The 14,131-nt window shown below is 40.4% G+C and overlaps 1 protein-coding gene across 3 annotated transcripts in view; it reads right to left on the bottom strand.

Annotated features, from left to right (window-relative positions):
* Positions 1-14,131, bottom strand: part of METTL6 (methyltransferase 6, tRNA N3-cytidine) — a 120,130-nt gene that overhangs the window by 51,133 nt on the left and 54,866 nt on the right. For 2 of the 3 annotated variants that reach the window (XR_015740003.1, XM_087915853.1), the window contains one exon: positions 1,429-1,491. The exons of the other annotated variant lie outside the window; for it this stretch is intronic. Coding sequence is in view for 1 of the 2 variants with exons in the window: in XM_087915853.1 (XP_087771979.1) it covers positions 1,429-1,491 (63 nt within the window). In the remaining variant the exon portion in view is untranslated. The remainder of the gene's footprint in view (positions 1-1,428; positions 1,492-14,131) is intronic. 3 annotated transcript variants of the gene reach the window in all.

Below are 14,131 nucleotides of genomic sequence, written 5' to 3'. Positions count from 1 at the left end.
GACACAACTGTAGTTTCCCAGAATAGCTGCTTCTCCTTTGCCACGACTCTGAATTTTGATCTGAAGCTGGCTATGATCAACTAAAGGGCAGAGGTTTAAATGTGAAGGTACAGGAAGTTACTGTTAGGCAAACACAATTTAGCCTTTTCCAAACAGATACATATGAAACAAGGTATAAATCATACTGTCTTATATGAAAGGGGTCAGAAAAATGATCTGAAATAGTCTGGTTATCCTTCACATTAAGGCAACATGTGGTTTGCTTGGAACTGATTAAATATAATGTAGTACCCCAAAAACTAATGCCAAACAAATAGCATTTTTCTTTTATGGAAGCTATATCTTCTCCAATAAAATATTTCATTATGTGCCTTCACATTTGGATGTAAAAATCTAAAAATGCTAGGCTATCAAATCTAAGTGTCATCTCTAATAATTGTATTATTTTTTTATTATCTTAAGTTACTATGAAAAAGCAGCAGGTTGATGAATGTGGCTAATTGTATTATATCTACTGATATGGGTGATACAGAGAAAGTGTTTGACAACCCGACTCATGGTTTTGTTTTTGTTATTTTTTTTGCTGTAAAAAATAAACCAGATTCAGAAAAAAGCAAGGTTTCTTAATTATTATTGGTTTATAGTCCCATTCTCGTTTGGCCAACCTAATCAGAGATTTTGGAATTTATATATTATAGCTGTCTGAAATCATTATCATTGCACACAAAAAATGGGAAGGGAGAGGCTGAGTCACCCACCACCTTGCTAGTTCATAGTAAATTAAGAATTCTGAATTATTATGTCCAAATATAATTTACAATTGCTCTGGTATAACATAAGCTTTGTGTGGCTTCATATTCACAGAAAAGAAAGATCAGAAAATATTTTTTCATGTGGTCTCAAATTAACATTTTTGAAAGCAGAGCTACATTATTTTATGTTGTTTTTAGGAATTTTGAAATACAATAATTTTGTTACTACTGTATTTTTATATATGTTTTAATGTTTTTATTTTTAATAGTCTATGTAGTTTTGCTGTAAATGAATTCTATTTATAAGTTTGCTTTTCTGCTTTTTTCTATTTTTTTGTACCTTAAGAAAAAGTACGTTTTGTACCTTAAGAAAATAAAACAATATTTTAAAACAACCTTACTTGCCGCTTGGATTCCTAAGCATGATTTTTGGTTGGTGTAAGAATAATAAAGTAGATTAATGAAATCCATGATACTATGGATAGAATGTTTCATCCAATTTCATATCAGAGATGGGCATAGTTGACTTTCTTTTCCTTCATTCACTAACTTAATCCATACAAACGTTTTCATTAGTTTCTTCTGCAATAATCTAAATAAATATTTTCCAGTTGAAATGTAGTAAATAAAAGAAATATAGTTGGATGTTTAGATAAACAGCAAGGAAAAAGTGTACCTCAAGCTCCATTTCTCTCCGATTGATATCGTCTGTAGATTGATTCAACTTTTCTAGTTCTCCCTAGAAGAAAGCCAAAATAATATGTTGAATAATAAGACACTGAGGGAGCCATGGAAGGAATCAAGTTATTAAGTATCATCTGGTAATTCACAGAGGTGCCCAATGGAATGTTAAACAGAAACAGGAGGACAGAAAACATTTAAAAGTAAAACTGAACTTTACTTCAGCTAGGCTCAGTTTGAAAGGGCAGAAACAGAGACCAGAAAGCTTTTGGAGGTTAATTTTTAATACAATTCTAATGTAAGTTTCAGGGATATTTTTTTTCTGTTACTATTGAAGCTCTGCATAATTATTTAGTGTGGCATTATTAGCAAAATGATAAATGACCAAAAAATGATCAAATAGCACATATGACTGGGATGAAAAATACAACATACCATAGTTCTTAAAGGCTCTAACTGTTTGGTTCTAATAGTAAATAAATTCCATGCAACAGTCATAGCATAAAATACTAAAATATTTTCATATTATATGCTTAACCTGTCATTCTTTCAAGGAGAATAAGACAATGTACATATTCCTCTCACATTCTCTCTAAAAAAGTAAAAAGACTCCCTGAAGTACAGCTTTACTTCTAGTAAGAGAGAGGCTGGACAAAGTTCACATGGCTATCAAAGTTCTTGATTGAATTCCTTCTCCTGACTTAAGTCATGGGTGTCTGCATGATGTCTGTATGGCAGAAAAGGGGATGACTATGTCACATGAAGTCATGAATTATATAATTTGCATTATTTTCACAGTGATGCCTCATTGTACATTTTATCATTCCTTGTGTCAGATAGTTACATCAATATTATAACTAGAGTCTGCATTTCTAGATTTTTAGTCCTCTGCTATTTGAAAAAAGAGGAAAAACCAAGATTTTCAGATGCTTCACTTTCACTTGTTTACTAATTGTTACAATAGTATAGCGCCAATTAGCATGATTACTCCACATTCAGAAAGAGTGCCAATAATTTAAACAAGATGTTTGAACAGATGAATTTACTCAAAAGCTAGATTTAAAACATTTTTTTTTTATTTTTTGTCCTATAGCCAGTATCGGTCTATAAAAAAATACAACCATTTTAAATAAAGAATTTTAAAAACAGAACCAATTTTGTGTAGGAGTTAAGATGCTGACCTAAAAACAATGAGGCTGTGAGTTCTGGTCTGGTATAAAAGCTGACTGAGTTAGTTACTCTCTCAACCTACCTCATGGGGCTACTGTTGTAGGAAAAATAAGAGGAAAGAGGAGTACAGATAGTCTAAACTTATAACCATTCATGTAACAATGGTTCAAACTTACAACAGCAATGAAAAAAGTTAATTACAACAGGTCCACTTTTATGACCATTGAAACATCTCTGCAGTCATGTGATCAAAATTGCACTTAGCAACTGGTGTATTTATGATGGATACAGCGTCCTGGAGTCATGTGGTCACAAGTTGGGACCTTCTCATCCAATTTGACAAACAGTCAATCAGGGAAGCTGGATTTGCTTAACAACCATATGATTCATTTAACAACCATGGTAAAAAAAAAAGTCAAATTGCTTGCAACTTGTTTAACCATCTTGCTTCTGGTCTCAATTGTCTTAAGTCAAGGATAACTGGTATTCGGACCTCAAGTTACTTATAAAGTAATAAAGGAGGCATAAAAATCTAATAAATAACTAACTAACTGTTCCCTACTAGCAGGCTTGAAGACCTGCATTCCTATTGGTCCAGAAAAGCCAGGCTGTGATTGGACGCTGTAAAGCACTATTGATTGGCTCGTATGGGGTTTGCCGCAATTGGGTAAAACCAAGTGCGGCAAGCTCTAAAATCTGTCATTGGCTGCCTAGCTGCGGCCAGCTCTATAAAAAGAGCTGCCGTGGCTAGGGTTGTTGTCTCAGAATCTATCTGCTTAATAAAGAGCTGTTGTTCACTACTCAAGCCTCGTTGATCCATGGGACCCACCGGCTGTACTTAACACTGGCGACGAAGATGGGATTCTGAGACAACAAGGCTAACCAGCACATGGCAAACAGCGCAGAGACGACCAGTGAAATGGCCAGCAGCGCTGTGCCACCCGCACCATTCAACCCAGCCAGCGAGGACTGGGAGTCCTACACTGATCGTTTCCAAATGTTTTTGGAATCCAACAACTTAAAAGACGCTACCGGCAGCAAGAAGCGAGCGGTATATTTTTAACGCACTGCGGGCCCGCAGTTTTCAAAATGGCCAAGGCACTAGCAAAGCCCGCAGATGTCAAGACAATGGATTGGGAAAACCTAGCTCCCATCCTCCAAAACCACTATGCTCCGGCTGTACCAATTCTTATCCGAAGGCACAATTTCTATCAAAGAGATCAGCGCGAGGGTGAGAGCATCGGTGAGTTCGTAGCCGACCTGAGGGACCTTGGGGGCTTGTGCGGATTCACTAACTTGGACGAGGCCATGCGTGACCGGGTCAGCCTAAAGACCCAGCACTCCAAAGCAGGCTGATGGCCAAGGGTGACATCTCCCTCACCGATGGCCATAGCTGAAGCCACCGCAGCCGAAGCTACCCGTAAATCAGCGGTCCGAATGCAGTGTCCAAACAGAACCGATCGCCAATCAACCAGCGAGGCAACTACCACACCAGAAAAGCTCGCAGCCACCACCCACCATGGCAACATCGAATCCCCTTCTGACAGTGAAGAAGAAAAAATTCACAGACTTCAGTGGGAACGTGATTGGCGAGACCGGCGAGGTCGTAAGTCAGGGTACCAATGTGCCGGCTGCGGAGGAAATCACCCGCGTTCCGAATGCAAGTTCCTGGACGCTGTTTGCTGATTTTGCGAGAAGCGAGGGCATATCACTAAAGTATGCTGCAATAAAAGAAATTTCAGCCCCCGGCATTGGGGAAACAGCCCGAGAAGACAAAATGGCACCCCCACCAAAAACTGGGACTGCCAGACTAACAGCCGATGGAGCCGGGACAGCCAAACCAAGAAGTTCAACGATGCACTACGAAGAGAAGAAACGCACCAAACAGTTACCATCGGCCACGCTTCATCAATAGACGCATGGAAGATATGCATTGAGGTTGGTATCGAAAACCAACCATGCACCATGGAAGTAGATTCTGACTCCTACCTCTCTATGGTCTCCTGGCGGACCATAAAGCGTTTAATACCCAGCATACGCCGCCAAGAACTAAGCGACCAGAAATTGATTTTAAGAGATTATCAAGGGAACCGTATCCCAGTAGCTGGCATCTCTTTCAAAAACCGTACCAACATTTTACCACTCATAATTGTTGATAAGGACTGCCCCAGCCTACTCAGGCTGCAATGGTTCACACCGCTGGGGATCGAGATGGCAGGCATCAACCACACAGATGACGAAGACTGGGAAGCGACACTCGTAAGGGACTTCCAAGAGGTCTTTGGTGATACCTTAGGCAAGTACAAGGGGTCCCCAATCTCCTTTAATCTTAGCCCTGACATCGCTCCCATCTGCCTCAAACCGTGCTGAGTGCCATTTGCACTCAAGCCTAAAATAGATGAGCAATTAAATAAGCTCATAGCACAAGGCGCATTAGAACCTATCGACCATGCCCGTTGGGAAACACCAATTGTCACCCCCATCAAACCAGATGGCTCCCTGAGAATTTGTGGAGACTACAAGGCCACCCTCAACCATGCCCTGCAGCAGAGTGCCTACCCTGTGCCAGTAGTCCAACATCTCCTACACTCACTGGGGGGTGGCAGAATTTTTGCAAAGCTCGACCTGGCACAAGCCTATCAACAACTACTGGTCGATGCTGAAACCGCTGAGGCTCAAACAATCATGACACATCGAGGGGCATTTAAATGCAACCAACTCCAATTTGGAGTCAGCGTCGCACCTGGGGTTTTCCAAAGCCTAATGGAAAGGCTGTTGCAAGGAATTAAAGGAGTCGTACCCTATTTCGATGGCGTATTAGTAGCAGCCCCCAATAAAAAACAATTGGAGAAACGACTGAGAGCAGTCCTACAAAAATTTAAAGACTCCAGCCTCAAAGTAAAAAAAGAGAAGTGCCAATTATGTATTGAAAGGGTTGAATTCCTCAGATACCTCCTAGACAAGCATGGAATTCACCCTACTGACAAAAAATTAAAAGGCATCAAAGAAGCTCCCCAGCCGAAAAATAAAATGGACCTCCAAGCATTCCTTGGACTCATTAATTTCTATAATAGTTTCCTACCCCAGAAAGCAACTGTCACGGAACCCCTGCATAGACTCCTGGATAAAAAGGCATCCTGGATAAGCAATAGAAGCCATATATGATAAACAAACGGCAAAAGTAATGATAGAGGGAGATTTTACAGACTCTATTAATATAAGAAAAGGCCCAAGACAAGGTTGCCCATTATCACCTTTGTTATTTGTATTGACTTTGGAAGTGCTGAATAGAAACATTAGAGAGGATCCAAATATAAAAGGAATGAAAATTAAGAAGGAGGAATTTAAAATGCAAGCCTTCATGGATGATTTGGTTTTTATTTTGGAAGATCCTCTAGGAACAGCTTTAAAGCTACTGGAAAAGATAGAGATGTATGGTGAGATGGTGGGTTTGAAAATAAACAAAGATAAAACAAAGATCTTGACAAAGAATATATTACTAAAACAAAGAGATGAACTGGCAGATTTATTGAAAATTCAAGTTACGAATAAGGTTAAATATTTTGGGATACATTTGACGTCAAGATGCACTACATTGAAAGAGAATAACTATATTAAACTTAAACAACAGATAGCATCTGATTTGAAGAAATGGGAAAACCTACAATTGTCATTGATAGGTAGAATTTCAACAATCAAGATGAATATTTTACCCAGAATTTTATATTTGTTCCAAACCATACCAATCAGGCTTGGCAAAGATTATTTTGAAGAATTAAATAAAATTGTGTTGAAGTTTATATGGCAAGGTAAGAAAGCCAGAATAAAATTAAAACTTCTACAAGATGCTAGAACTAGAGGAGGATTTGGCCTTCCTAATTGGGAGTTGTATTACCAAGCTGCAAATTTAATGTGGGTTAAAGAATGGATAACATTAAGAAAGACTAGATTGTTGACATTAGAAGGACATGATTTATTACAGGGATGGCATGCTTTTCTGTGGTATAAGGGAACTAAATTGCAGGGCTATTTTAAAAGGCATTATATACGGGAGTCTTTATGGTTGAACTGGGAGAAAATTAAGAGAAAATGTTATTTGAAAATCCCAGTCTGGTTATCAACTATTGAAGCTTTTTCTTATCCTATAACATATAAGAAGGAACAAACAGTTAGATATGGGGAAATATTGGATGAAAAGAGTGAACTTAAAACAATGCAAAAACTAGAAGAACAAGGTATAAAGATGAATTGGTTTTCATATGCACAAATACACTCAAGGTATCTTAAAGATTCTAAAACGGAGGGATTTTATGATAAATTGACTGATTTAGATAGGATTTTGACAGGTACTGATGAAAAAGTGATTAAAAAATTATATAGTTATTTGCTGGAAATTAAACTAGAGGAAGAACAAGTTAAAGAAACGATGATTGCTTGGGGGAAGAATTTTGGATATGGGATTGATTTAGAGAAATGGCAAAAATTGTGGTCTCAAAATTATAAAATGACAATGTCAACAGCATATAAAGAAAATTTGTATAAGATGTTTTACAGGTGGCATATTCCCCCGACAAGAATAGCAAGAATGTTCAAGAACAAATCTGAAAAGTGCTGGAAATGTCATCAGATACCTGGCTCATACTACCATATGTGGTGGACTTGTGAGGACGCTAGAAAGTATTGGGCTAGAATTCGCATATGGTTGGAAAAAATGACAAAGAAACATATAGATTTGAATCCAGAGATTTTTTTTATTGGGAATCCTACCTGATACATATAATAAAAATTTGAAGTATTTGATTGTAAATGTATTAACAGCGGCTAGGATTGTATTTGCTAAAAATTGGAAGAGTGAGAAAATACCATCACAGGAAGAAATTATTAAGAAAATATTGGAATGTGCTGAAATGAGTAGATTGACATTTGAAATTAGAGAACAAGAAGGTAAACAATTCTATGAAGTTTGGGATCTTTTTTATCAATGGTTAGATAATAAAATATAATAATAGAACATTTAGAAATTTAGGATATAATGAATATATACTTCTTTTTTTTCTTTTTCTTTGATACTATCTTTATGAAATTTTATTAAGATAGACTTGGTATGACTTTATGATTGTAAAATAAATTAAGTAAATTATAGTTATCTCGTTAAAGTATGAATTAACAAAATTATAGTCAAATGATTGTTTAGTAATGATATCAGGCTATATAATAGTTGATCGATAATATGAGCTATTATGAAATATAACTACAATGGAGACTATGAAATGGATGCACAAAAAAAAGTGGTTAACCAACCGATACACTGTCTGTAAATTTATGAAGGAGAATGATGCTTTTATGTTTTATGTTTCATGTTTTATGTGTTTTTGTTTGTTGTTAAAGTCAATAAAACTTTTTTTCAAAAAAAAAAAAAAGAGCTGCCGCAGCTAGGGTCTCAGATTCTGTCTGCTTAATAAAGAGCTGTTGTTCACTACTCAAGCCTCGTTGATCCATGGGACCCACTGGCCATACTTAACACTAACTATAAAGGAACAAAGTCTCCTTCAAGTCAGAGATTGGCAGGGAATGGGGGAAAGGAGATAAAGCTTTTTCTTTCAATGTTTTGGATTATTTGCAGTCCATTGCTGTTTTATTTTAACTTTGCTTCCCTGTCTATGGAAAGGTATTGTGAAACTCTGAAAGGAATACTTGCAGTGAATAGCCAATGTAATTGGCTGGCAAACATTTCCCATCCACAGCAATATCATTATTGTTATCAACCCCAATCTGATAAAATTAAGGAAGTTTATTGGCATGAGCATCAGAAGAATTTTTGTAAAAAGTAGTGGACCGTAAAAGCAATCAGGATTTTATTCATAACGAAGACATAAGTGTCTTCCAAAAAGCTTATTGGAAAAAACGTCTACCTGGATTAAGTTCCAAGTGGGAAGAAAGATACAGGAAATATGGAGCCTGCTTGGAAAAAATGGTTTAATGGTGGACAGGACCACATTGAGGTGCTGGGCAAAAAAGAGCACATAGGTGAAAGGAGAGAGATTTATACCCTCTGTTGGGCTTTGAACTTGCTTCCTGTTCCTCTGGCAAGAAATGTATCCTGACTGGTTGTGAAACTCCCATGGGGCCATGCAGGGATAACTTTGTAGGTTGTCTTGAGTCTCAAGCTTGGCTGAAACTTGCTGGGTGATGTAATCATCCCAGGTGCCATGTGGTGAGTTGGGTAGAGCACTAATCCTATCATATCCTGAGAGCCATATCTTAATCTATTACCTTAATCTATTATTAGAGCTGAAGGGGGGCAGGGAGCTGCAGGAAGCTAATTCGTCTTTAAAAACATGTTTCTGCTTTTCTCATCCATGGAAATATAACATTCTGCCTTTTTAGCATTTCCTAGAATATTGCATTCTTCTAGGAGAGGGGTGGGTGCTAACTTTCTACAACAGTGGTTCCTGAACTTTTTCAGTCCACCGTCCCCTTGGTGCTACAAACTCATCCTCGGTGCCCCCTACCCAGGGGTGGGATTCAAATTTCTGTGGGTGTGGCCTAATTTGAGGGCGTGGCTTGCTAGTCACATGACTGGGTGGGCATCGCTTACTGGTCATGTGACTGGGTGGGCGTGGCTTGCTGGTCACATCACTGGCCGGCGTGTCTTGCTGCCTGGGCATGACTTGCTGGTCACATGACTGGGTAGGTATGGTTTGGTGGTCATATGACTGGGTGGGCATGGTCAGGTGACTGGCAAACAAGTGGTCTTCACTTAATGGCCAGTTGTTTAGCAAGTGTTGTAATTTATGACTGGCCACCCCAGAGATACTTGACCTGTTTTTGGAGTTTTGACAGCCATGCACACACATACACACACACTCCCTTCTAACCCTTCTAACCCTGCTAGAGCAGGTCATTGGACTAGAATCAGCAAAGCATCTCTGATTAGATTCTAGTAGTGAATAAAATCTAATCAGAGATGCTTTGCCGATTCTTGTTGATTTGTTTTATTTGTATCTCTTTATTTTATGTTGCTGAATTGCATTGACATGTGTGTCCCTATTTGTGCACAACCCAGAAGCTTTTGTGATTCTTTGCAGCAGAAATAACCAACCCCTGGCTTTGCTCTACTTTTCAAACATGCCGCCACTGCCGAGTTCTAGGTGCCGGCCCCGCAGGTCCACCCATTGAGCCCACTGCACTGGAGGGACCTGCCCAAGCAAGTCAAGTCAATGGGGTAGGCCTGAGAAAGGGAAAGAGAGAAGAAAGAAAAGAAAGAGAAAAGGGAAAGAAAGAAAAAGGGACAAAAAAAGAGGGCGGATGGAAGGAGGGGACAGAAAGAAAAAGAAATAAAGGAGGGAGAAAGATAATGAGACATCTATTCTAGTCCAATCACCTGCTCCAGCAGGGTTAGAAGTGTGTATGTGTGTGTGTGTGTGTTCTCGTACATTTTGGTTTTGCCTTCTTCAGAATTGGCACTGTAATACATTGGGGAAAAGTAATTTTTAGGGTGGAGATCTGGTCCAATGGATCCTGTTTAAAGCCTCAACAAAATGTGAGAGCTTCCTGATAGTCTTGACCAAGTTTTGTCCATAAAACCTTTAATAGAAGCCAAAGATGTTTCAATGTGCTGGCAAAGATGTTTCAATGTGGAAAAGGGCCTCAGTCTAAACTAGGCCTCATTTCAATCTGATGCATCAGCTCTCTCTCCCTCCCTCCCTCCCAGACTGGCTTTGTTCTACTTTCCCAATGTGCCTGCAAGGCTGGCGCTTTGAACATGGATGGATGGGTGGATGGATAGAGAGAGGGAGAGAGGTAGGTAGGTAGGTAGATAGATAGATTGGTAGGTAGGCAGGTAGGCAGTCAGGCCTTTTGGATGAATGTATGGATAGGTAGGTAGGTAGATAGATAGATTGGTAGATAAGTAGGTAGGTAGGCAGGTAGGAAGAGAGAAAGACAGGCTGGCAGGCAGGCAGGTAAGTAGGTAGGCAGGAAAGCAGGCAGACCTTTTGGATAGATGGATAGACAGACAGACAAAGAATGAAAGAAAGAGAAAGAAAGAAAGAAAGAAAGAAAGAAAGAAAGAAAGAAAGAAAGAAAGAAAGAAAGAAAGAAAGAAAGAAAGAAAGAAAGAAAGAAAGAAAGCGACAGCAGTGACAATTTGGGAAAGTAGAGCAGCAAAGCCAGAATGGGAATTGAAGTCCACACAAGTTGCCAAGGTTGAGAAACACGGGCTGAATATATCAACCCAGCCATTCTGGTTAGAGTTTAGCATGCTGTTTGATTCCGGCTTAGTCAATAAACCGTGGCTAAGATCTTCCTGCTCCTTAATGCAGCTGCCCCTCTGCCCCTTCTCCAGCCCCCTGCCCCAGTTCTTTCTTTGGCATCCAATTTTGCAATGCTCCGCCCGGGAGGAGGAAGGCATGCAGAAACAGCCCAGACCGGCGGAGGGAATGATCACTTGGAAAGTAAGTAAGCAAGCAAGCAAGCAAGTGCAGGGCTCAGTCAGAAGAACCAGGCTGCAGAGGGAGACTAGGTTCTAGTTCCGGGCTGGCCACATAGAGCCGAACACACACACGCCTTGGAGAGCCACAGCTGCACCCACCCGCATCCTGCGTGCAAGCCCGGCTGGCTGGAGAGGTGGAGGCCAGGCAGGAGCTGCACGCTCCCTTGTTCTCCGGGGAAGGGGGCCCTAATGATGGACCACCCACCCCTTCCACTGCACACCTTGGGAGGGTTTTGCTTTCAGGCCTTCTGGCGTGCCTCCACTGCTTTCACCAGAAAGGGCAGTCTGCAAGCTCCCCCTTTCCACCACTTTCTACCTCTCCCCCCCAGGCTTGGCAAGGCTCGCCACGTGCAGGTTCCACATTCAAGGCGCGGGCTACAGAGTGATGAAACAGTCAATGGGCTGCACGGCCGGCGCCGAATCCCCTCTGCCACCTCTTAGTGCCCCCTGCCAGCCCCTTGCCTCTTAGCGCCCCCTAAGGCATCCCACCACCCCTCAAGAGGCAGTACTGCCCACTTTGGGAACCACTGTGAATCTACAATTTCCTCCTTTTTGCCAAAATATATGGGTGGAACACACGTTATTGGCAAAAAATTGATCAGATCAGGGAGACTTATGGATGCATTTAACTTTTCTGATGCAAAGGGGAAGGCATTGATAGAGAAAAGGATTCCTTTGGTGGCTCCCAAAAGCTTTCAAACAAGAAGGTCTAACAGCCAAGGGAAAAGTTCTGGAAAGAAATTTACAGTATCCAATTTTCCATGCCAATTATTTTCAGATGTTTGATACACTTTGTGAGCATCCAGTCAAGTTTCAAGCAAGCACAAGTCCCAAAGTTCTTCACAGCCATGGTTTTCCTTTAAATTACAGCTTCCCATTTCCAAGGGATGGTTACTAAACCTGCCCTAGCTCTTAGTTTCCAAGGTTTGTGAGGCCAAATTGAGGTTAGCAATCCAGGCTATTTAGTATTTTTTAAATTACCAAAATGAGCCCCGGGCCACCTATCATGAAACCACTAGTGCAACATTTCCTGCTTTACTGGGCAGCTGGGCAGCATCATTTGTGAGTCAGAATCAGGGCTTGAGTTTTGGAGATCTCTTTTCTGCTATCTCTTCAAGTGAGGGAATTGCCTGAGGGGAATGTCCCTCCCCCATGGAATTAGCAAGGAGATATGACAGCTTGGACCTTAATGCCACAGAGCAAAAATCAACCTAGGAGGAGCTTTGTGTGGAGTTAGGTGAAAGGGGATAATTTCTATCTAATTCTGAATGGTGTGTCTCTCTGTGTCTATGCAGCTACTTTTACAATACAGACAGTACAAACATGCTGGACAAATTTCACACCCACCAGACAGAAGTCCAAGGGGTTCAGAACTTGTGGCAACTACTCCCCAAAACAATCCTCTAGAATCCATTTAACTGAATACAAGTAAATGAGACATGGAAGAAAATTTTATAATTTCCACCCTTCCCCATTCTAGTTGTCTTCTGGGGATTGAAAAGAGTCTTTCAGTCTTTTACTTTTCCATCTCAGGGTCCTTTCTTTCATGTCTGCTGGATGGCATTAGGCTTGGTTTTGTGGTAACAATGGTCAGTCAGGCTTGGGAAGTTCTGCTTCCACTTTGGTTACTGTGATGACTTTCCTGTGGAGGACTGGATCAATGAATGGAAGGTCTCCACTAGAGGCAGCATCTGGGTCAGCATATTATCTGCTTCCACAGGTTGCACAGTCATCTGTGCAGGGCTGAAAGACATGAGAAAAAGGCCCTCTCCCACCTCTGTGGGTGATCCTCACAGGAAAGGCATTGTTTGAGAATAAGAGATGGGAAGGTAGAGTGGGGGTGGGTAGACAGCTTGCCGGCAGGATTTGAGAAAGGAAAAATAAATAAATACTGCAGTTTTAAAACAATTTTAACAATTGGGGATATTACAGATTAGAAGAAAAAACCTGGATTCACATGCTTCAGAAAAAGGATGGACAGATGAAACCACTTAAACACACAGTAAATTAACTTCAAACATTCACTCATAACCTTGGGCTTTTCTTAAAAGCATAGAGAGGAGAGCAAAATGAACTCAGTTTTTCTTCTGTTCTGTGGGCCAGACAAAACAAAAGGAAGGCTTTTTCTTGCCTTTCAGTGCTTTAAAATTTTTGTAGCAATTTAATTTTTTTGTCTTTCGGGTTGGAGACATTTTACAGTTACAATTACCTTGAGAGCACACAAACACACAAACAAACAAGGAGAAAAGAAGAGAAGAAAACAGAACTCTCACATATCATAACTCTCAGTTAAATTAGGGAAGGCACAAATCTTAATAAACGTATCACATAGTTGCATAGAGAGGAAGAGAGAAACAAACAGACAAACAAAACCCCCAACATTCCTATTGATATATTTCCTTTTCTTTTAAGTATATTTATTTAGCCAAATTGGTTTTCCAGCTTCACCCCATCCCTGAGCACAATTTGCTCAAATCTTTTTTCTAAATCTCCTAGGATTTAGTCACTACCTTCAAGCTACAGCTTCCCATGTTCCCCTTCCGATGGGGGTCTGGGAGAACCTGCTGGTTTTCCTAAGCATTCGAGTATGGGCACCTAACACAAGGCTTTGTTCAGTGACGTTTCAGCTGGCTGACCAAAGTTCAACTCTCTCAGTCAGTTTTCCATTCCATTTTCACACACATCCCCTTCCCTAACAGAAGGTCCTGTGCTCTGACTTGACCTCCTATACTTTCCAGGCCCTGTTGATAGACCAGGGCTTTTCTGTGGCTAGCAAAGGCCCAGAAAAAGCAACACCTAGCTGTGATTGGGAGAAGGGCCCTCTCACTCATATACACCACATTTCCCACATTTTCCTGGGCTTTAAAAGTTAAAGTTTAGAGATAATCATCTTCTTTCCAAGCAGCCTTTGAGCTCAACACTCAAAACCCCTTTAAAACCTTTGTTCCAAATGGCCAAGGTCCAGGAAAACTCACTCACAGATATAAATGGTGCAGCCTCTTAGAGCAGGATGCCTTGCAGAATCCCAAATACT

The sequence above is a fragment of the Pseudonaja textilis genome, chromosome Z (genome assembly GCF_049901715.1).
Source record: "Pseudonaja textilis isolate UNSWEBS1 chromosome Z, rPseTex1.2, whole genome shotgun sequence".
NCBI lineage: Eukaryota > Metazoa > Chordata > Lepidosauria > Squamata > Elapidae > Pseudonaja > Pseudonaja textilis.
The sequence above is the reverse complement of the archived record's forward strand: the minus strand, read 5'-3'. Positions and strand labels throughout refer to the sequence as shown.